Source organism: Pempheris klunzingeri, chromosome 23, assembly GCF_042242105.1.
Source record: "Pempheris klunzingeri isolate RE-2024b chromosome 23, fPemKlu1.hap1, whole genome shotgun sequence".
NCBI lineage: Eukaryota > Metazoa > Chordata > Actinopteri > Acropomatiformes > Pempheridae > Pempheris > Pempheris klunzingeri.
The window spans coordinates 7,574,609-7,598,565 of NC_092034.1; the positions used below are offsets into that span (position 1 = coordinate 7,574,609).

A 23,957-nucleotide genomic window follows, 5' to 3' on the forward strand; every position below is an offset into this window, starting at 1 on the left:
CAGGGAAATTTTCTCAACAGAACTAGTCAGTTAAAGTATTTATCCAGGAAATCTTTTGCTTCTTTGTCATTCAGGTGCTGAATGACTCTGGACAAAGTTTCACCGCTGACCCTTTGCAAACCTTCTTGACAGTGTCGACCTTGGAGCCTTCGAGAGAAGAAGCTGTGTGCAGTTATGTTAGCTGTGTCCCACCATCCAGTTTTACAGCGAACGTAATCAAATCAACTTAATGTTGTGTGCTACCTGACTATCTGGTTAACGACCAAAACTGCAAGTAGTCCCTATGTCGTCAACCTCCCAGCACTGAGCCATGGTGAGAAAAAGAACAGTAACAACGCAAATAAGCTGCATGCTTACTGAGCTCCTGTAGCTGTTTGAGTTGAAGGACTTCCTCGTCTCCCTCCTCGTCTCCTGGGCTGAAGTGCAGGGCAGAGCCCTCGAGCGTGAACCAGCCCACCCTCCAGTGATACAGGTCGTGGCCTTCTTTGTAATGCAGCCTGCCAATCAGCTCGACGTCTTTCCGCACCAGTCCCTCGACTTTGGACGGGGCGAAGCACTGCGAGTCGCAAACACATAAACAAACAGAGCACAGGCTCACAAATTAAGTACTTTCACATTTAACAGTAACTTTTTTTTTTTTTTTTTTTTAAACTGTGGCTTCTAGCAACACAGAAACACAACAGGTGCAGCCTTCTTGTAGAGGGAAACCTTTGCTCAGTTTCTGCTCCATGGCTGAATTATTTTCCCAAGTTCATATTCCTTCTCTGTCTGGCGATTCTTCTGTGATTCAAATTGAAATACAGAGTAGTGGAAGGGCTGTGGCACAGATGGAGAGACATATGGGCTAATGCAGCTATACCACCCACTATCTCTGACTCTGTTATCTGGGATTAAAGAGATAAAATAGGGAATAGGGGACATATCTATGTGGGGTGTTATTACAAGATCCTGTCAGCATGTGGGGGAGGAGATACTAGGACCACTTGTCTTATTGAAGGAAACCCAGGCGACATTGGGGCTCACTGAGGACAATGTGCACAAATGTTTGTGCTGCAAAGTAGCAAAACAGAAGTTGAAAAGTGAATGAAAGAGTACTGGGTGGATGTGCTGTAGTTCTTGCAGTGCATCCACGCACTTTCTTCTTTTTTAACTAAGTAAAAACCAAACTTATAAAGGAGGCATTGAGAATAAGTATGTTTTGTGTGTGTGTGTGTGTGTGTGTGTGCTGTATGCAAAGTGTGTCACCTTTGTTAGCGCCTGGATCCAGTCATGCTGCGTTTCCTGTGTTTCAGCTCCGACAATCAGTAGTCGCTCTGTCTGCAGGTACAGCTCCACCGTAAACACGGCCCTGCCAGAGACACACGGCTCACTATTAGATGTGTGGGATGGAAAATGTCCTCACAAACACACACACACACACACACACACACAAGCCAAGACATACAGGAAACAGGCAAAGAAATACCAAAATCTGTGTAGATTTACAAACAGTTAAAACCACTCACACTTAGGCAAGACTTGGCATGCCAAGAAGATCAACTTGCAAAAATGTATATATAAAAATATATATCATGGATGCTGTGGAATGAGGTGATCATCAAGCTGAGCTTTGACTTTTCTCAGCTGACTGACTGGAACACAAGTTTGGTTAGTCCTGTTCACACGCAGCCCATTAAAAGAAACTTACAGTGCACTGATTTAAGAAAAGCTGATTTCCAGACTGCAAATTTTACATATATTAATTTAACATACCACTATTAATAAATATCATCTATGATCCCGTTTGTTTTTGGAAAACATTTTCTTAAAATGGAGACTTCAGCTGTTGGAGATCTTTGTTTAAGATGTGTGTACAACCTGTCGTCAACAAACAGGCATGTATTATAACATTATAGTATTAGAATTTATTTTTGGGTTGAAAGGAAAGGATGTCGTGCATTTTTCAATATGGGAGATTCCACCTGCTTGCTGCTCAGCATGTTATCATGTAAATCGTGTACATTTAAATATTTGTATAGATGTTCTGGGTGAGTGTGAAGCATGAAGGGAGGTACATCTTACATTTCACTATGCAACCCTGGGTTGTAAAATGACAATATGCAACCTTAATGCCTCGGTGCCTTAATGTAGTTCAGATATTGAGATTTTGCCTTGAAATTGTCGTGCATGCGTTTTTATACAATGTGTGCGTCAGTCAGTAAGGACCATTCACCCTCCTGGGTATGTGTATACACACCGAATATATAATACTTCAAAAGAAAATAAAAAAAATGAGCACGCGTGCACTCCCACACTCATTCATCTGCACACACTTGCAGGCAAAACCCTTGCTGTCGGAAGCAAAAAGGCAGCTATTAATCTTTCTTGGTCTTTCTCCTCCTGTCGTCTCTTCCTCCACCCTCTCTCTCTCTCTCTCCCCCCGTCTCCCTCTGTCTCTCAGTGAAGGTGCAGAGGTTAGAGTATCACCATCTTAATGGTTTGAACACACTGCCAAGTGGTTGCTACTTTTCCATTGGAGGCTCTAAATGCTACAGCGCTGGGTGTTTAAGGTGCTGTGTCACGGAGGTCACGGCAGCGCTCAGTCGCTCCCTCCACACGCATGTCAGGGGAACAGGCGAGACATGTGTGTTTGCGTGCCCTCTTGTGACCCCCCTCACACACACACTCATACATACACACACCCTTTGCCCCCCCCCCCCCTTCTCTCCGTCGGCAGGTGTACAGGCGCTTGTTAGAGGGAGTCCCGGAGGGACAGCGGGGGAGGGAGTGGTGGAGGGGTACGGCGCTGCGCTGAGCATGTGGTATCATGAAGAACGGACAGAAGGAGAAGACGGAGGTATAAGAGATGAACGCTGCATTATGAGCGTCCCAGAGGGAGGGAGTGGCTGGGGAGAGGAAAAAAGGGAGAGGGGGGAGGCGAGCGATACATAAAGAGAGAGGAAGTTGTTGAAATAATAACAACAGGATGATATAAGAACTTGAGATAAGACACAACATACAGCCGTTATCACATAGGATACATTCTTGTTCTGTATGATCTGTCATTTTAAATGGTTTGTGTCTCCTATGAGGAAAATATATTATATATGAGATGCTATACATCTTTTAGATATTTGTTTTTCTCCTGCTCATTTTACTTCTTCTATTTTTCCATTTTTCTTATTTATTTTACCCAACTTCACACTGTCCTCTCTTTTAATATGTTTATTTGCACGCAAGAGGCACCTAAAAACAAAACCAATAAAATAAGCAATACACAGGAAATGAAACATAACTTAGGCTTCAGAAATGGAAACTGACTTGTTTAGGCTTTATTTTACTTTAGTTTCACTTGTACTCAGACTGTCAGTTCAACTATTTTGGATGAGAGCAGTATTGATCTTCCTTTTCATGCACACTGCTGCCACAGCAATGCTTGCAAAGCTCTGTCTGTCATACACATACAAATGTGTACAGTGAAGACTGTTATAGATCCAGTTTAGCAGATACGTAGCCAAAGGCCTTCGGTATATCCAGTAGAAATTTAGCATTGACCTGATTTCTGGGAATATACATAGATATCTAATATTTAAGAAGTAAGATCACTGCAAAAAGATGACAGTGCTGCGGACGTTCATGTAAAAGAACTCAGAAGTGTCCTATCTGATCATAACCCAAAGTAACACTGACAGGGGAAATGCAGTAAACAAAATGTATTATTACGGTGTGCGTAGGGCTGCAACTAAACAATTATTTTGTGATAATTATATATTCACCTGCCTGTTATTTGTCCTTTGGGTGAGCAACTACTTTTTTCTATTCAACAACCCAAAACATTCCATTCACACTCACACAAGACAATTCATGTGTTTGTGTTTTTGAGCAAACTGTAAATTATTGCATTTATTTTACTTTATTGTTAAAATAATGTTAAAAAAGACCAAATAAGTGGTTTTAGTCACACAGACATTGTCTTTCTACAGTTTGTACTCTCCGTATGTCATACTAAAATTAACTTGATAGTAAGAAAATGTTTTATTTTAAAAACTTGCTGTTTAACTTTCATTTTAGTTTAATTATAGTACAGTAGTATAGTATAGTATAGTGCTTATTTGAGTGTGCGATAGCCAAAAAACCCTTTCTGTGATTGAGTTAAGTTTGACAGAACTTAGACGCACACACTTTGCCTTGTGGAGGCGTCTGCAGCACAAGAATCACCTGTAGTTCAAACATGCATAAAGACGGCTATATGTATTTCTGTAGCCTTTTATTTTCTCCTTAAGGCTTCGGTGTTCTCTGAGAAAGTCTTAATTCCCCAGCCCATGTATATATATGTAACCTATCTCGCTGGCAAAGTTAGCAACTAAGCCCTTCTAAAAAGTCTCTAAGAACTCTGCTATTTTACTTGGTGTGTGTGAGAAAGAGAGAGACAGAGAGAGTGAAATGGTGCAAAAAGCAGCCAAAAAGACCAAAGACGGAAAATAGGAAAAGAGCAGTTTCCAACGCTTTCTGTTGAATTTGAAGGTCAGAACAGACTCAGAATTATTCTTGTCGAAACAGGCGGATGAGTCAAAAAAGTCTGTAGAAAACCTCAACTTATCACCAGCCAACATACTCCCTTTGCATTAATTCCTTAGGAGTGGGTTTGTAATATTCATACAGCTTTAGCAGACGTATGTGTCGGGGCCACGCTATAATTCACGGTGTCCTCTGCCACGGTGAAATTACCGAAATGCTGTGTTTAATGGAAGCGACACCTACGGCCTCCTGTAGCGCGGCGATAGGCTGCTGGTGGGAGTGTGTCATCTGCATACGTTAATATTCATGAGCGCCAGACAGTCAAGAGGTGAGGCGTCCCCGTTCTCTCTTGCGCGCAGGCATGCTGGGAATGCTGGAAGTTGTAGAAGTGAGAGGGAGTGAGGCAGAGTTTAATCTAGTGAAACGTACAGCCATTATGAGTGTTGGCGACAGAGGAATATTAGCCTTTCTGGGGGCAAAGCCATGACCTGTAACTAGGATGCATGCGCTGAACTAAAAATGGTCATTGTTGCATTGTAGAGATTCTGCACACATAATATTATCATTGTAACCTATCTCGACTGTTTTTATGTGTCCAGCTCATTATAAAGGTCATAGTTTTAGCCGGCCAGATGTGTTTTCTAATGGCTGTATAAATAACATTTACAAATAAAAGCATTGTTCCCTCTTCATAACATCTGCTGCTGTCATTAAGGACCTGGCTTATGCTTTAATCAAAAGCCATTATCAGGCTCCGCGCTCGGGGAATGAAGCACGCACACATGAACACGCATACAGCGCGACCCAATGGGAGCGGGGAGAGGGTGAGCGAGAAAAGGATGGAGGCATCTGTTTCTTCTTTGTGTGTTTGTAACACTTCCAGAAGAAATAAAGAAAAGTTTGTTGTTGTCGGAGCAACTTTTTAACTGAATCATAATCTGAGAGAGGAGCGAGGGGAAGCAATAGGGGAGGTGGCGTGGTAAAGTAGGAGGAGGAGGGAGGGCAGTTAAAGCTGCGCGGTTCGCCTGCATCTCTGCCAAAGTAAACAGGAAATATAGCACTCATAAAACCCTGATGGGTTCTGTTAAATTGAATAATGCTCAAATTAAGATTATGCTAATGAGACATATGACGAGGGGGGAGAAACTGCGCAAATGCCTGTGTTTACACGTGTCTGTGTGTGTATGTTAATGTTAAACCAGACTGGATGTGTGTGATAGATAAATTACATGTGCATGCTAATTTAGCCAAACAAAAGGAAAGACATCATTTAAAAGGTGTCTGAGTGTGTATGGCATGGGCTTCCTTAGAGCAGGATGAACATATTACATATGAACATATAAATTAGGATTTCGTGGGGGGACCGCAAATTAAGCATTGAAAATGGGCTTCACTGTATATGTGTATGTGTATGTGTATGTGTGTGCATGTGCAAGTGAAACCCATATGACCTTGCGGAACTGCCACAATATTTTACTTATGTGTAAATGACCACTTAATGCACAGGATTTTGATAAAAAAGTATGTTTTATATTAGTATCAATACTTGTATAACCATAGTAAGTCAAATTATGTGATTTTCAAGGTTTGAACTATCTATAGCTATAAGCTACATTACGCCATTCGATCCTCCCTAGGTGAAAAAAAAAATACTATCCACGGTAAATCTTGAAGGTATGAGGTTGTCACTGTACAGCAGCAATATGTACTGTACATAGTGTGTGTGTGTGTGTGTGCACATACCCAGCTCCAGTCATTGCCTCAGTGTTGCTGATGGCCAGGGTAACCACGTCAGTGACGTCCACCCTGCCAATGGCCGATGGGCTTCGCTCGTTCTCATAGTAACTCAGGAAGCCCCCCTCCAATGTACACCACCGACGCGCCATATCTGTAACACACACGAAAACATCTAAGCACAAAAATGTACAGTTGCATTTAAGATAGACCACATGCAGTATGCACACATTTCGTGCGACCTTCTACACCTCATCCTCATACTTGTCAATGGATTCCACAATGGCCCTTTTAATGATTTTGCTGATCTAGTGTCCTCTTTGATATGATAGCAAGATAAAAGGAGTACTTATTCAGGATTGGGCAAAAACTACTTGTATTTAGGTAAGACTGTTGAAGGGAGAGGGGTGCGAACCCTGGTCAAATTTAGACACACTTTCACCCATCTATTCTTTGTAATAGACCCATTACAATGTTGGGTGACGTACTAAAATGTAGCGTAGCACAAAGTAACACAAATAGGAGAAAGTCACTGAGACAGCAAATTGGCTAAGGAATATCAGTTGTACAGCAGTACTGCATCTACATAAAGTTTGCGAAAATTAGCTATTATTATCTACCAAAGTAAAGCTGTGGCAACACAGCCCAACAGTGTAGTGAACTGAGCAATAGTGTATTGTACTGCTTATGAATTTAACTTGCTTATGAGAGAAGGATTTCATTATTTCTTCATTTAAAAGTTGCATAGTCACACTTTCAGAACCACGTGGTTAGGTTTTTGTACATACACAAATTAGTCCCCTTAAAAAATATGCAGTATTGGGGATGTATTTTGATGCTATCTAAAGACAATCCGTAGCTCCTTTCTGAATGTACCCTAAACCCTCCAATATGTCTAGTGCCTCTATTGCATTAATACTCGAGAGCCATGCATTTGCATACTGATAAAATTTAACAAATTGCCTATTGTTTGCGGAGTCAGACAAAGAAATGAATGGCTGCAATGTTAGTGATTGGTCTGTGAACAATTAGCACCACTCCAACTCTATTTAACACAGCTAATGACTCTCTACAAGCCAAGCCAGCAATACCAAGAAATCGGTTAAAAGTCTGAAGATAAGGCACTCTGTGCATCCAGCTTTCACACATGGATGGAGATGTGACAGTGTCATAGGCCTCCGCTTTTTTTCTTCTTCGTCTTCTTCTTATGGGTGCAGTTAACTCAAAAAAACAGTTGTTTTCATTCAAAGCCAAACCAGGCAAATGTAAAGACATCCCGCCACCTGCAGGCCAGGATTTCATACTAGTATCCCTCTAGAATCAACATACAAAATATAACAATGGAGAGAAAAAGAACATCCGTAATGTAATGAGTAACAGCACAGTCCAAAGACAACTGGCAGACTGTGGCCTTCATTTCTAAATCAACAAAAGACATCTTGGCAGGGAGCTAGGAATACAAACATCTCTCCAGTTTGTGTCCACAACAAAAATTTTACTCTTTGATTGCAATCAGATGACTCGCGTGAAGAGACGGTCCTTCATTTTTCTGTCCATTAGAGGGCAACTAAGACAGGCATATTGCATACTGTATGTGAGGGCGCACACACACACACACACAGAATTAAAGAGACTCCAAGTACCGAGCAGATTTCAATCAGCAAACATGATCTCGGTGGAAAAGCTGGAAAACACACAACATTGTCTTTCATGATTGTCTGACTGTGCGATTTACATAGCCAATGAGCATGAAGTTCATGAAAACATACCTAATTTTGGATTTTCAAAGTCACCGTGCCATCTGCTTTTTTGTTCCGCACACACACACACACACACACAAACAGCCCCCCCCCTCCCAACACCCCCTGTCGCTTGCGACTCCAAAGTTTCCACTGTATTCATCTCATGAATATGCTAATTGTGCATTCCTCTTCCAAATATGTGTGATGTTTCTGAAGGAACAGATATAGTTCCAATAAAAAAGGAAGTGTCTACAACTGGCTGTTAAAAGAAAAAGGATGTGATAAGCATGGGAAAAGAGGATGTCAGTTTTGCTCTATTCACCCTCGCACTGCCGCTCTGTACGGCTCTTTCTGACTTTTTTTTTTGTCTTCTCTGTCTCAAAAAACAATTTGGACATGATTCTGCAAACAGCTTTAAAACTGCAAAACGACTAATATCTCGTTGCTTACTGTGGCATTTAAAAAATACTGTTCTTCTGACCCCACTTTGCTTCAAGAAAAAAAATAATGCCAGCAGCTGTTTTGTATGTGTGAGTGAATGTGTGTGTGGGGGAGAGAGAGAGTGACTGACTCTGGTATTTAAAGTCATTACCAATCCAATCTGTCTGACAGGACGCACTGTTGTCTTGGTGACAGAGGAAATTGTAACGCACTCCACTTCCATTCCAAATGTGTAACAAGATTGTTAAGGTTTTGCAGAAAATGTCATGTCCATCATTCCCCACCGGAGAGCAGTTAAGTTCTTGTTTTGTGCTATATTTTCCCGTAATTTCACTGCACTTCCCTCTGTCCCCTCACTAACAAGGTAATAACTGAATAGTTTCATTTGTTCCATCTGAAACCCTCATACAATCATCTTCTTAAGAGGAACACTTGATTTCCAAAGTGAGGTCAATTGTCATAAGCTGCTAGAAAGCTGTAATGCCATTAATTATCTAGACATTTGCTTTATAATGGTTCCTGTGGTTGCAGAGGGCATTACAGAGTTTAGGTTGTGTATTGTCTAGTGTAATGGTTCCCAACCTGGGGACATAAGATAAATCTGAAAGGTCACAAGATGAGTAAGGGGATAGGACATACTTCTGCCATTTTGTTTGTTTTAGACTTTTTTAGCCAAACTAGCTGCGTGGCTGTATGGATGGCGGCCAGTCAGTTGGTCGGTCGAATACAACAACTAAAAGATGGATTTTAAGAAAATTGGCATTCATGGTCACCACAGGATGCGGCCAACTGACTTTAGTGATCCCCTGACTTCATCTGACAACAACTGTTGGATGGATCACCAGAGGATAATGCATCAAACAGTTGTCTTTTGTGATCCCCTTTTCCTGTAGTGCAACCTGTCAATTGACACTGACAGCGGTTTTGAGTTGAAAGTCTTGACAACTGTTGGATGCATTACAATGGAATTTCATGTAGACATTGTCAAAATCACCAAAGTTTCAATTTGTCCGATACTTTGGTTTATCTATCAAACAGTTTGGTTTTCTTTAAAAAGAGCATAACAGTCTCATAGAGCTGTCAGCACTAAGTCTACATTTCTTAGTTGATGAACAAGCAGTCTAAAGGGGTTTTCACCTCTAAAAATGACTCCAATAAAAACTTATCACAAGCAGTAGACATTCAGTGATAAAGGGTTGCAGGAAATATTGTTTTGTGTTGAGGGTTCACAAGCAAAAACGGTTGGTCAAGGTCATTTAAACCCAAAGGGTATAGAGCTTAAAATATGTATATGAAAGACTTGAATGTCCGAATACATCAGAAATATTAATAGATGTCATTTTGATGTTGGCACATATGGCATCCAGAGTCTGTCTCCTTGAGCAGACAGTGTCTGGCAAAATCTTTTATCTATGCTGTGGAAAAGAGAAAAATAGGTTTTTAATTTCCTCTCAATTTCAAGGAGAAAGACATTAAAAATCCCACTGTGAATCCGGAGAGAAAATTGCTACGGGATCCTGGGTCCAGGCAGTGTGGACACATGAATGAGCACACTACTCGACCAAACAGTTTCTGAAGAATTATCCTAATAATGGCCGGCGCACAGGAACAGATGCCCACATAAGGCCTTAAAGTGCTGAGAGTTGGAAAATGAGGGGGATTAAAGGGTGGCCAAATGGTGTTGATGGACTACAAATATTTGACAAATGTATTTTGAGACACAGTTATGTCCTCTGGGTTTGAGTTGTGAATGGATATGAGGGATTCATTAGATTGCGGAAAAGACTGAAGAGGCCACAGTGACAGGAGGTAGGCAATTTCATGACGGCCTGAAACTAAAAGAATATCAAACCAGGCACAAAGTTCTACTCATATGACCCAAAATACAACACTTACCAGTGGTGTGGCTCTCACTTTAGTACCATGGTGACTGTAAATGTGGATAAGTTGCAAGGAGTTTTACTGAGCTGAACGAGACTATTTCTCAGCTATGTTGGAATTCCTGGCACAAGTTATTTCCTAACACAGTAGTAAATGCCTTTGGATCCCTTCAAGGCATTCCACCAGGAAACTGGCTTTTTCAAAAACCTGCACATCACCGAATCGTGAGCATCCTTCTTCTTTCTTTGTTTGTGGTTCAGCATTTCCTTAGCGGGTGGGATACCACTATCTTCTACACAAGCACCAGCGCAATGGGGGGAACAATAGTGCTTGATTTACAATCAAGCAGCTGCGTCCATTGCCAGCTGTTCCCAACACACAGCAATGGCCCTGTGGCCCAGCCGTTCTCCACGGGAGTCCGCAACCAGCCGCCAGAGACAACGCTAGCGGAAACCATCCATGGTACATGCCTCCACCAGCTAAATTGGGCCAATTAGTTTGTACGCCAAGTGCTCCCCGCATAGCTTTTTCCAGAGGAAATGTGGAATGTGCAATCTCTCTTTTTATTTTTTTTCACCTCTTCTCTCACTTCAGCAATTTGTAAAATTTGCTAAATGCTCCGAGTGTGCAAAATGAGCAGGTTTATTGGACTAATCACTTCATCAATGTGACAATTAAACTGTTGCATTGTTCATTGACCAAATTACAAAATATATTTACTCAAAAGTTTTGACTGATTGTGTCTGAAGCTTTATTTTTAACTGCAGTCCTCAAGATTTAACCAATGTCCCCCCCCGAAACTTTTTTATCGACAGTGCACAGACAGGCATTTCAGCATGCATCGAAAAAGCAGGATGCCCCTTTCCACTGAATCACCCTGTTCCCTCCTTCACTCTCCCACCTCTCCCTCTTCCGCCAATCTTCTGCCTATCTCACCATCAGACTAAAATATCTGTGATGAAGACATCTGCTGGACAGCTTGTCAGGGGGCTGGAAATGGAAATCGAGAAACTGAAGGGATCTGAACGATCTGTCTGTGCCAGAATTACAGCCCACTTCATTACAGGGAGGAATGGACAGATATGGCATAAGATAAAAAAAAAAAATAAAAAAAACACTATCTGCCATGTATTTCTGGTCTAGGCAACAGCATTCCTCACTCATTTAGGTGCAGAGAGCAGAGGCTCAATAATATAATATATAAATATATATATATATATATATGTATATATATAAACATCTGCATAGCAGATGAAAGCAAATAGTTGGAATAGGCTTTGTGTGCTCCTCATAAACTGTAAAAAAGATAAACATGAATGTGACTGCTTGGAAAGTCCTATCATTTAGCATCCTTTGAAAACTAATTTTTAGCATAATCCACAAAAAAGATTTGGTTTTATTATGAAAAACTGAGTCCAGCTTTGAAGATGCAAGTAATTGAATGTTCATATGGGCTCAGATTTGTGTTCTCAATAAAACTGTTAACATAATTCTACTTCTCTCTCTCTCTCTCTCTCTCACTCTTTTCTCTTCACCCCACCCCACCCCGCCTCATCCCTCTCCCCCTCTCTCCCCCTCTCTCTCTCTCTGGCAGTTGTGAGTTACTGTTGCGGGCAAAAACAGAGCGCAGCTGATGAGGAAAAGACAAAACTAATCAGAAATTAGGGGTGCCATTTCCCTGCTGCCACTCACCATTTCAGACAGTAACTGCCTACTGTCTCTTTGTTTCCTCCCATGACTCTCACAAGCACAAAGACACGCAGATATGCACAAAAAGCAAGTACACACTCTTTAATGTGAATGTAGCATGAGTCACTCTTCGGCCCATTTAGGGGGGAGAGACTTCATTTACGCTAGAATCAACTGCGTAGACCTGATATGGAGCGAAGCTCAACAGAACGGCAGAAAGCTAATAAATGATGCCATGCTGGACGATAAACCAGTTCAACCTTGATTTTAGCACAAATCAAACAGCAAGGAATAGTGTTTTTCTAACTCTCATCTATATTCTCAGCAGCGTCTAGGTTGAACATGATTTTTTGATAAATTCTAAGCAGCGCAGTATTTTATTTCATTATGGTGGACTAGCATGATGATCCTCCATGCCACCTCTGTCAAGGCTATTACCAAAATTGCTTGCCAAATTAATTTATGTCGTACTCTCAATTTAACTCCCATCAGTGGAGGCATGAAAGCTTATTAGAGGCGTGCGCAGACAAAAAGAGAGGTAAAGTTTAAGACACTGTGGCAGAGTGCTTTTATTAAGCCCTGAGCACAACCTATGAATTATTAAGGACTTGGGTGTATCTATAGACCATCAAACCATTAGCCTGGGAGCGAAAGGCATCCTGGAGTACATTCAAAAATACCTCATCCACCCATGCTCACAAACTCCTGACAGCGCTTCTTCATGATTGAAGAAGTTGGAACGCGTTGAGTTTCAAACCCAAACCCCCTGAATTTTTCAAGAGCTGCTGCTGCAGTTGAAGCACCATTAAAGCACAAAAGCTAAACTTGTGCGGCTCTCCATAATTGATGAAATAACAAGGTATTTATCGGACGAAATATTACGAGCACTTACCTGAGGGGAGACAACTTTGGAACGGTGCAGTGTCTGTAAATGGTACAGAATGCACAACAGAGACTAAAATGGACCATTACTCCATCTCAAGCATGAGCTCACTGAACTGTAGGTGGAACAACAAACCTCATATAGCCATACAAATATAGCTAACAGTGTGACTAACATGGAGAATCACACTGAAAAGCTTACTTAAAACTTCTCTATTCAATATTCTTGCATAGAATGCATAGAGCGGCGACTTGTAACGTAAAAGAAGCTGCTCGTACTGATGAAACAGCAGAAATCGCCCAACTCTGCAGCTCACCTCAGCCCACTGTTTCTAGAAAAAAAAGAGGAAAAGAGGCCGTCATTTGCTCCCTGTCCAGCATCAAAGAGCAAACAGACACAGTTAGCGACTAGCTGGTGAACATAGTGACATCTTGAGGAGCTAAAGAGCCAGATATAGCTCTTAGGAGTTGGTGGAGACCAAAGCAGAGTTAAAACTGAGTGAACGTTAGACTTACATTGAACAGGTGGCCAGCATTCCTAAAAGCTTAATTACTGAGTTATAGGAACATGGTAACTTTGCTAAATACAGTCAAGACATCCAAATCTGTTTAAAGGTTTTACAGAAACCCAAAGGTAAGCCAACGTGAGCCAGATACAGAGGTGAAAATAAAACTAGTGAAATTTCAGGCACACTCACTTTTATATAACCACCACATGAAGTGGTTATGATAATCTGGTTTACCTAAATAGGCCGACTGTCTGACAACTCATGTTTCTTGCTCCATCAGACTTTGTTGTAGTGAGTTCACCATGTTTTCAGATCTCAGCTACCGCTTTGGTGAGTACAATGTCATCATAAGAAACAGAAATGATGGACAAAAACTATGAAATTAAGACCCAAATTGCAATACATCTGAATTATCCCTCAACAAATGAAATGAAAATGAATTCCATTTCTACAAATAATGAGAATTTCAACAGACTCGTAAGAATTTCCCCCCCATCTTCTCTAAGGGGCAATTTCCCAGACCTCAGCCCTGTTCATTAGTCAGCATGTAGAACCACCAATGAGAGCAGACCTTGTGTGGGGTGATGGAAATGGAGATGGATGTCTTGCCCAAGACGAAGGAGATTCAGCTCATTCAAGTGGCAGGTTGCTGCAAGCTGTCATCACCACCCGGACACCTTCTTTCCCCCTCCGTTTCTCCTCCTCCACCCCCCACCCCCACTCTTCATCCCACTCCTCCACCTTCCCAATAACCCCCCTTTTCCCAGGGGCAGCATCCAAAGCCGGCTCCTTCTCCTAATTACCCATGGGCCCAAGAAACGCTCCAGCTGTTTGGAGAAGTGGGACCATTGCAGAGCAGGAGGTGCAGCAGCAGCTGAGTAGTTTGGGTGTGAAATGGAGCCTGATTAAAAGTTTTAAACTGCCTTGGAAGACAAAAGAAGGAGAATTCAGAAGTTTTGGAAGTACCATTTCAGGCAGATTTAGAGAAGGACTTGTACCAAAATTATTTTATTTCATTTTATTTAAATTTTTCTAACCTGGCCCTAATTTATCCAGTACTTCCGTAGATAATTTGCTGCTGGGTCGTCTAAGGAGATACTTCTGTCTGACAAGTATTCCCAGAGGATGGATGCAGAACGCATTTGAAAGACAGATTCATTGATCATTTTGACTGCACTGTTTGGTGTACGGATTAAACGATTGGCAGTTTGACAACTGACAGACTTGACACTGATTGATCGATCAGTGCTTAACTGGAGTAGACCTCTGACAAACACGCAGTTTAAATTGCTTACAAATGGACTGACGGATTGATTGGCCTTGCTGGGGGTTTGCAAAACGGCATTTACACCCACCATCTCTTCCGCGGCGGTCCTGCGTCGTCTTAGTGGGGCCAGCGGAGATGTAGAGGAAGCCATCCATGAAGAGGGAAACGTCAGACGGGGAGGTGTTCTCCGACCACGGCTCGAGTCTGGGGAAATCTACAAGGGGGGGAGACACGGTAGATGAGCAGGGAAATGGTTTCCCCACAAGAATGTAATGGTGGCAGTGCACCATTCTGAACCTCAACTTGCACTTCTGTGTCACCATATCACCTCCACCTGTTACTGTAATATTTAAGTACCAATTTTAAATTAAACTCCTTGCGTCAATTTTATGATACTAATCGCAATATTAATAAGACACATTCCACAAAACCATTCATAGACAAAAATGGCAAATACAAAACCTCATTTGTTAGTTTGAAAATGTAAAATTGCCCAGAATCATTCATTTGGAAAATAACATTTTCTAAAATAATGCATTTTTAAAGTAATATCCTCATATCACCATGAGAACATTCCACTGAAAATATTTAATCATCACCCATGGTAGTAAATCAAGTATGAAAATCCCAGAGTGCACTTTAGGCCCACTGCAGCAACAGCATGTATTACCCAGATATTATCTGTCAAGGTGGCCTGCTTCCATCACATGTCAATCACTGTTGTCATCCCATGCAAGAGTCACAAGAGTTTGGAATGTGGGAATTTTTCAGATCAAGATAGCACCAATCCCAGATGTGATTCTATCTTTATATCCCACTCTTATTCGTACAAAATCCGGGAAAAGGACCGTCTTTCAACCAGAAAACCTGGATTCATGGCTCAGTGATGGCATGCCTCCACCCTGCTGAAGCGCCCTCATGTAAGATAGTGAATCCCCACCACCGTCATGATTCCTGTTGCTCTGCCCTCCATGTGCAGTGTGTATTTCCCTCTAGGCATCAATTCATCCCACAGGCAGCATAAAACACGATTATACAAACTACTGTTTATTTGGTCTTGACTTTGTCACATGCTTATTCTCTTGCAAAGTCAAAGATAAGGTGTTCTGAGAGCATTTCGAGGCACAAACCTCCATGTACTGTATTTGTTAAAAATGAGTTTTACGCTCTGTCCTCTCCTCATCTTTGTCCATTTAAATTAGAAGCTTTCCTCCCTCATTTTACCCCTTTTCTTCTAAACTCCATCTACCCTGCTAGCTGTAAGAGCTCCCCACATTCAACCTTATCATTCTCAAATTCAATTAGCTTCAATTCTGAGGTTCAATTTTCTGCCAGGGCCTTGGCAATATCTTACAGATTTTATCTCCGCTACCTCCAGCTCTCTCATCAAGCAAGGTAAAATAACTTTAATTGAAACCACTTTTAATTGAAGCGACATTTCCACCCGTTATGGACACCGCCGATGCCTCATCTCAGGGCCACATATCATACCACAGAGGGAAAATATCAGTTAATTCAACAAGACAGCTTAGTCTGAATATGTGTGTTCAGTGTGTGAATTGTGTCAGACTAACTCATCATGCCTACATGCATATTAACTATCTTTGAATTGCGGTGAAATAATAATATGTATACGTTAACATATTATTCAAAAAAATTCAGTGAAATTGATGTCATGTATCACACGTAAGACATGAGAGTAAAGCCCATTATGAATATTTTTTAAAGTATATGAGAATTTCCCAAAGTATCTCAATAAATTGAAATATTTGTGTGTAGCGGTTGGCCAGATGTAACTGAATGTATAACCATGAGATGATATAAACTTGTCAACAATAAGACATTTTGTCATACATTATTATTATCATTATTACTATCATATACAATTACATATGTACACCACTAAATCAGAGTTAAAGTTAGTAAAAAAATAGTCTTAGTTAAATGGTTTGAAGACTTTAAAGACACAGTGAAATGAAAAATACCCTGCAAAAAATCCATATCTTTTTCTTTGGTTTATTGTACTCGCTAAGCCACGGAAGGAAAGAATTGTTGCACTGACATTAAAGAGTTTAACAGATATAAACGTGCCCATGATCACAGCTACTGTAGGTGTGGTAGAAAAAAGGTCGGTAGTAGTATATGTGTAGCTGCACCCAGCTGTGATGTATAATTGTACTATAGTGCAACACTGCATCACATCACAGCTCCACTGGTACAGAGCATTTACTCATCATGACATTTCAACTTCTAAATGTTATGTAACTGGAATATATGCTATATATATATATATATACTATTTTGTCTCATGTGAACCAGACAAAATTAAATCAGAGTAGGTTGCCTCAGTTGGATATATTATCAACATAAATGGGAACTGTAAATGCCAAACCACCCAACTAGTGCACCGTCATCTGTGATCAGTCTAGCTGGTAGCAGATAGCAATCAAATCAACAGTATCATCATATCTGGCATCACACAGGCATTTTTAGGCACTGTAGCCATTTCTAACGAGCGCAATACATTTTTGATGTGATGCCGAGGATGCAGAGCCAATTGGGAACAGGGTGACATAGAGCCTGGGTGACTTTAGTTAGCAACATCTGTAATCTAGCTTTGAATCGAGCACAGAGAATGTGCCTGCCAATAGCAGCGCCATAAATACATGGAATCTGACAGGATTTAATCAGCAAACTGCAGGGAAGTGAATCTAATACACACACACACACACACATACACACACCACACACACAATTGTCCAACCACTCAGGTTGAGAGAATGTAAATAAGCCAGTGGCTTGATGCTGTATCAGTCGTAACAAGGCTCTCTCTGTGAGCCTTCGAAACAGTCCCTCTGGGCCCCTAAAGCTGGACTCTGTTAAGATGGGACTGTGATGTCTGTGGGGGCGGCAGTTGAGAAGTCTGGCCTGTGCTGATTGGCTCAGTCCCCAGTGAAGGGAGGTGACATGACAGAGTGCTCAATTAGCCATCTGGTCGCCCACGGCAACGGTCACAAAGTGGTCCCCGACAAGCAGTGGACAGTGGGGTAATCAGAGGCACTCGCACACACGGACACACACAAAGACAGTGAAGCCACAGCGAGTAAATGATAACACAAATGGATAACATATTCGAGGCAAGCACAGATAACACGTACAAGTCAGCTAAAGACAAAAAAGAGGCCAGAAGACTGAATGTAGAGTGTAAAAACATACAGGATTAGAGAAATGTGTTCATTGCACTATTGAGCCAGAGGCTGCACATACACACACATACGTTTTTTAGCCAGAAGCACTTCTCTTCAAAATTGAAATCATCCACATAGAAGCTCCACCAGGGGAAAATGCCTTAATTAAAAAAAAAAAAAAAAAACTCTGCAGCTGCTCGTGACCTCCTCACCCTCCATCAGTCCAGTGTCCACTTTGTGCATTGGTCAAGAACAAACATTATGTCAACGCACTCTGAATAAAACTTGAAGAGCTTTGTAACGTTGCCAACACCACGGTGGAATGGAGAGCCAAGATGAAACAGGGCCTCTGATTTAGTATTTGTGTATGTGTGTGTGGGTGGGTGGGTGGTTGTGTGTGTGTGTGTGTGTTGGTGTTCATCTTTTTATTACCCTACACAGAAAGCCTGGTGGATAAATTTTTAATGTGCCGCGAGATTCAGAGATTCAAGGCGTCAGGGATGCTAGGGTGGCAACAATAAAACTTCTTTGCCTCCAAATCCGTGGTGTGTCCTTTAGGAAGAAGCAGAATGATGTCAACAGTAAGAAGCGCTGCTGTTTATTTTGGTTTTACAGTACAATGGCCTCCTGGGTGGAGCCGCTATAAAACACAATTTACATGTTTACATTGCTCTGTTTACAGTTTAAGCATTAGCTGGTGCTTTTATTCAGAGATTTACATTGAACGAGCTGGCAAAGGTTCACTGTTTTGCTGCAAGACACATAAGTTGCGGTGCAGAAATCAAATTCTAACCTTAAAGCCACTAACAGTGGAGTTTTTATGAGTTCAGCATCTTACAAATAGTTTTAGTTTTACAAAGTTTTTGTTTGTCGGAAAATATGACATTCCAAGGGTAAAACAGTCACTTAAAGGCACCAAAGTGTGGAATTCTATTCTCAGCTACTTTAAAGCTGCACAATTTAATATTTTTATATGAACAAGGGGTCAGATGTCTATGTTCAATGTGAAAGGTGGTTATAGTGACAAACCCCACAGAGAAGTATCTTCCAACTCTACTCAAATTCTCCTCACTTCTGCCAAACTCATTGTTTTGATTTTCAGGCCTGCAAAGTTTTCTGTTTTGGGTCTGTCTCACTGCTCCCCATCAGCCTCATTTTCAGCCACAGCAGGGAGCTGCTTTAAATGTCAAAGATCTGATAGCTAGCTAGCAACTGTACATACCAGAGCATTTAGCAGCTAAAGATGATAAGCTCCATGTCTAAGCAACTGTACGCCAACACATTCACCAACTGTATGAAGCAATAATATGTCAGTGTTCTATTACAGTCTGTGACTATTACCATCAGCATACAGGCACACGTACCAGAGTATAGGTGGTTAAACATGACAAGTTTGCTGATGAATTTTATTTCTGTCATTTGGCCAATCCTACATAGAATCACAAGCCAGAGTTGAAGGTCAAACTTCAAAAATACAAGACATCTTCCAGTAGCATGTATATAAAGGCAAACTTAAAATTGTACATCCATCTACCAGGTTTCAAATAACCTGCGTCAATTAATTGAAAAAGGAATTGGTAGGTGTGTATTTTGTGTAAATGGATCCAGCATGTTGGTGTCATGGAAGTGAGGCCAAGTGGCAGGTGGTTAATGTTATGCACCTGCAGCATTTAAGAACTAATTACCAAACTGTTTTTCCAGCCACACAGGGACCAGTGGCACCAGCACAGAGAGTGACATATCCAAGGACTGAAACTTCTTCTGTGTGTTAATAAACTGTGCTTGTTTGCCAAAATTGCTCCTCTGTGTCGTCCGTTTAAGCCACAAATCTGGATGTTACAGCAACGCTGGCAACACCATCAGCTCTCTGTAACTGTTAAATTAGCCAGCAAGATGTGGGGAATGGACACATTTTGTTGATTTATAGTGCAGTTTTAGTACATTGATGCTTTTATCAAGACTGACTTAAGTGTAGAGACCTTGGTGAGACACTGATTATTCGGGGAATTTCAAACCCACAACTGCCTACTTAGAGATTTATTTCCTCAACCACCGAGACTGTAAATTAGCATTCATTCGGCGCCTGGTGCCATATCCATTACCATTTTCACACTTACATGTGACAGGACAGACAGTGGTGACAGCACACTTAGACATGAGTTGCGCCGTAACAGATTTTCATGTGACATATTTGATGTGTGTTCATTTTTTAAAATTTAGCTTAAACGGAGCCAAAAAAATGTTTCTTTAAAAGGTTTTTTCTTTGGTTCTTTGTCTGTTTTGGCACAACTTGACGCCAAATGGAAAATCACCGACCTTAAAAGTTTTAAAGTCTCCAGTGATAAAAACAAAACTTGAAGGAGGGCCATCAACCATATACATATATCACATGGTTTCATTTTCATTCATGCAGCCTCTTGAGTGTAACATAAGGGAATACACTGGATATAAAAAATGGTAAAGGAACCTAAAAATATACAAGAAACCACCGCAGTGGAAGCCGTTGACTATAAGAGATAGATCCATCATTGAGGCTGCCCTTAGAGGGTCCTAAAATGTGAAGAGACACTGCCTCGGAGACCTGCCATTGCCTTTATTTTAATGGAATCTGGGAAGGGGATATGTAAATGAACATGCTCTTACAATATCCCTGGGTGCTTTGTGGCAAGCAGGTGTGGGCGGGACAACGAGGTCCGTCGAGGTTCACATGCACGCACTCGCATATAGGCAGAGAAAAAGAGGTAATGAAGTGGCAAAGTCCTGACGCTGGAGTTACAAATGAGCCGCTGTGGAGGGAGGGGACAGCGGGGAAGGTTGTGGGAGAAGCAGGCTGACAGCTTTGTTTTGATACACTATATCCAAGGGAAATGAAGGGTTTTCCTTTTTTTTTTTATCTTTACAAACGGGGAGCATGATTCACGCCGAAGAGACACAGCAGCAATGTTTTCTTCACACTAAGAAATGCTCCAATTTAGATGATAGTTGTTGAGAGTGAGAATTGTTCGGCGCGTGTGACGATGGCTTATTGCTGGCATATCCCGCACCAGGGGGATAGTGAATACGGCAAATAACCACATTTCCCTCCATTTCATTCAGTGTATTATCTGGTTTACAGCACCATGTGGTGGTTAAATGGAGGCATGAAGTGTGTCCTTGTTGTGGTTTGAAACAAGGGGAGAAATGGTAAGCACACAGACACCGCAGATATGCACGGAGTGACATGACAGCAGACATCTGTCCTTACTTAACCTCGCACGTGTGCAGCCGCTGTCTTGTTGTCAACCGAGGTTGAGGTGTCTGAAACTCTAAAACAACTCTGAACTCTGTTTTGTCCTCAATATTAGCTGCTATGCGCATCCTTTCATTCTTCCCTCTATCTTCCCTCTGTCAACACCACGCTATACAGTGGGGATGGTGTCATATGGGTATTGAATTGTTCCCGCTTTCTGCCAGACACTAACACTGAGCACAGCAACTGAAAAAGTTCAATTTTTGTTTAATCAAAAATTTCACAAGTCTTTTTCTGCAAACTCTGGGGGCTGCATGCACACAAAAACAATGCAGACGCCATTTTCCACAGCTTTGTGTGTTGTAACAATGTGTACGGCGGGAGGAAAATGTCAAACGGGGAATTTGGACAGTGCTTTGTGTGGGGCCTTAATCTTTTCAGCACACCATAATAGTCTATTTCTTCACTGTAGTTTCACGAATCGCATTTGTAGGATTGTTTTTATAGCATTTTACAGCCAGCTTTTTAAGCCTGCTGGAGAGGATGGCAGCGTTGCCCTGCCAGTTGATCAGTTTGAAAAAAAAAAAAAAAAAAACTCTTCACATATCATCGACTCGACTAAAGTGATGAAAGAAGACATTAAGCTGAAAATCACGTACACTTACAGTGCAGATTATCGCCCACCTGAGAGAAATGAAATGATTGGCATTTGTTTCCAAACTTAGCTGAATGTGTTGTGGGCATTTGGCTTGCGAATGAGAGCTGTCAGATCTTGATTGATGTAATAATAAACCTCGTCGTAAAACCTCATATGAGTATTACACGATCGTATTTCCAGATAGAACGGGGCACACATTATATTAGATCGCAAAATTTCAAGCTGGGAGATATTTTATATCTTTTGTTATTCAAATTCATTCAGTCTGAACCCTAATACGAGGATTAACAATAGGTTTGGAGTGCTGGTGGGTATTTACAACAGCTGGACAGTAAATATGGGAATTGATTCAAAATAAACCACAGTGCCCATAATTCCTGGGGATGCTGATATTTTAGGATCTGAAAGAAAGATTGTGGTTGCAGGTTGTCAGTTTTGAAGTAAACAGGACGCCGTCTTTAATGTTGCATGTGACCCAGGGTTAACGTCTTGTGTCATTTTTAGCAGAAGCTTCCGTGTTGCCACTCTGCCACATAGTCCCAACTTGCAAAGTGCTGCACTGAATCTTGCCCCTGAGGCAAGATCTCCACTGCAGCCAAGGAACATTGTGAATCTGTCAGCATGACATTTTGGTTCTAGGTAACCTCCCTGACCTAGGTCCTTTTTGCCTGCAGTAGTTGGTCAGTTTAGTTGGACCTCCATCTCTACAGGAAGAGTCTTGTTAGCTCCGTGTTTGTCTGTTTGTTAATGATGAAGCCCTACAACTTCCAGACACATAATGAGCACATAGAGATTGTCTGCATGCTACACATTTCGGATGGACAATACCACGTGCATGAATGTGTGTATGTGTCCGCCTGTCTGTCTGGATGTGGGTCTTGTCACACACCTCCAAGTAATGGCCGTCACCATGGCGACCAGGTGACCCAAGCTAGAAATTAGGAGTCCCTAACAGGCTCGGTGCCGGCGAGTGTGCACAGATGCAGCGCATACATTATGTAAAATACAGGCCCCGAGAAAGTCTCCCCGCGGCCCCAGCCAACGGCCTCTCCCACTCCTTTAATCTAACACATTCTTATCATCAGCCCTGTGCCAAACCACACAAACAAAACACACCCGTCATGAGGAAGCAGCAGAACACAGCACATCTGTGCCGTGCCTCCGACACCAGGAACATGAGGTGGGTAATATAAAGGAGAGTTGGGTGAAAGTAGGAGAGCGAGAGACAAAAGAAAAGTGAAAGAGAGAGAGAAAGACAGAATTTTTTACTTAAAAAACGCCGGCGTCAAATTTGTGGGTTTTTCTGCCTTCATTTCCTATTCATGGCAGCAGAAAAAAAGGATCCTGCTGTGCTTTTATAAACATGACGGCACAGCGGTGAGTGTGAGTTTTAAACATGATTGGCTTGTTAAAGTATAAAGACAATGTGGCGCCGTAAAACTCCAACTCGCACACCTAGTTTAAAACCTTTTCACAGATTTATTCGAGTGTGTCAGCTCTTTGCTTTCCTTTTTTTTTTTTTCTTTAGGTCTGATCAGGATAATATATGAGTCACTCTGTTTCATTGCCTCTCTGTGTGGTCCAGCACCTCACCTGGTTTGAACACTGGCCATGGAAAAGTTTCCTCTATTCCTGCCAAAACTTTGTTATTGAATGAGCACCTTAAGACTTAGCTTCAGTCTTTTATATAAATTATGTAGCCATCAAGTGTAAGAATAATTTTTCTAATGAGTCAGCTGGAAACATTAGACAGTGAACTCAGTGAGTTAGCATATGTTAGCTGGCTACCTACAGCTATAACTGGTATCTCCTGGGACTGTTTCTGTGTTAAATTACAGACTTGCTGTTTCAAACAAATTTCAAATGGTGAATCCACAACTGTTATGACTGTAAATTGCATGTGTGCAGAAAGGCAAAGCTTGACAGTAACTTAAAGGGGCGCTGGCAGTTGCTTACCAGAGAGTTTGTTCTGATGCAGGAACTCCATCTGTAGCCTCTGTCCAGCACGTTGGGCCAAGAGATACGGGGTGGAGAAGTTTGGATCCCCGGTGGCGCACATAACATCTGCCCCACTGAACACCAGCGCCATGGTCTGCAGCACGTCAGGAAGCACCACAGCAGCACACAGTGCCTGTACACACATACAACAGGATTGAAAAAAAAGGGACAGCACCAGAGGACAGTCTCTGCACTGTGCTTCAGCTCGGTCCACTATGGGTCCCATGAGGTCTCAACCCCAT

The 23,957-nt window shown here is 41.7% G+C and overlaps 1 protein-coding gene across 1 annotated transcript in view; it reads right to left on the bottom strand.

Moving 5' to 3' along the window:
* The window catches only part of arap2 (ArfGAP with RhoGAP domain, ankyrin repeat and PH domain 2), a 105,873-nt gene that overhangs the window by 28,540 nt on the left and 53,376 nt on the right, over nucleotides 1-23,957 (bottom strand). Inside the window, exons 13-17 of the mRNA XM_070854712.1 lie at nucleotides 23,674-23,848; nucleotides 14,731-14,856; nucleotides 6,241-6,385; nucleotides 1,246-1,348; nucleotides 358-556 (exon numbers count right to left, since the gene is read on the bottom strand). Coding sequence (XP_070710813.1) covers nucleotides 358-556; nucleotides 1,246-1,348; nucleotides 6,241-6,385; nucleotides 14,731-14,856; nucleotides 23,674-23,848 — 748 coding nt within the window. The remainder of the gene's footprint in view (nucleotides 1-357; nucleotides 557-1,245; nucleotides 1,349-6,240; nucleotides 6,386-14,730; nucleotides 14,857-23,673; nucleotides 23,849-23,957) is intronic.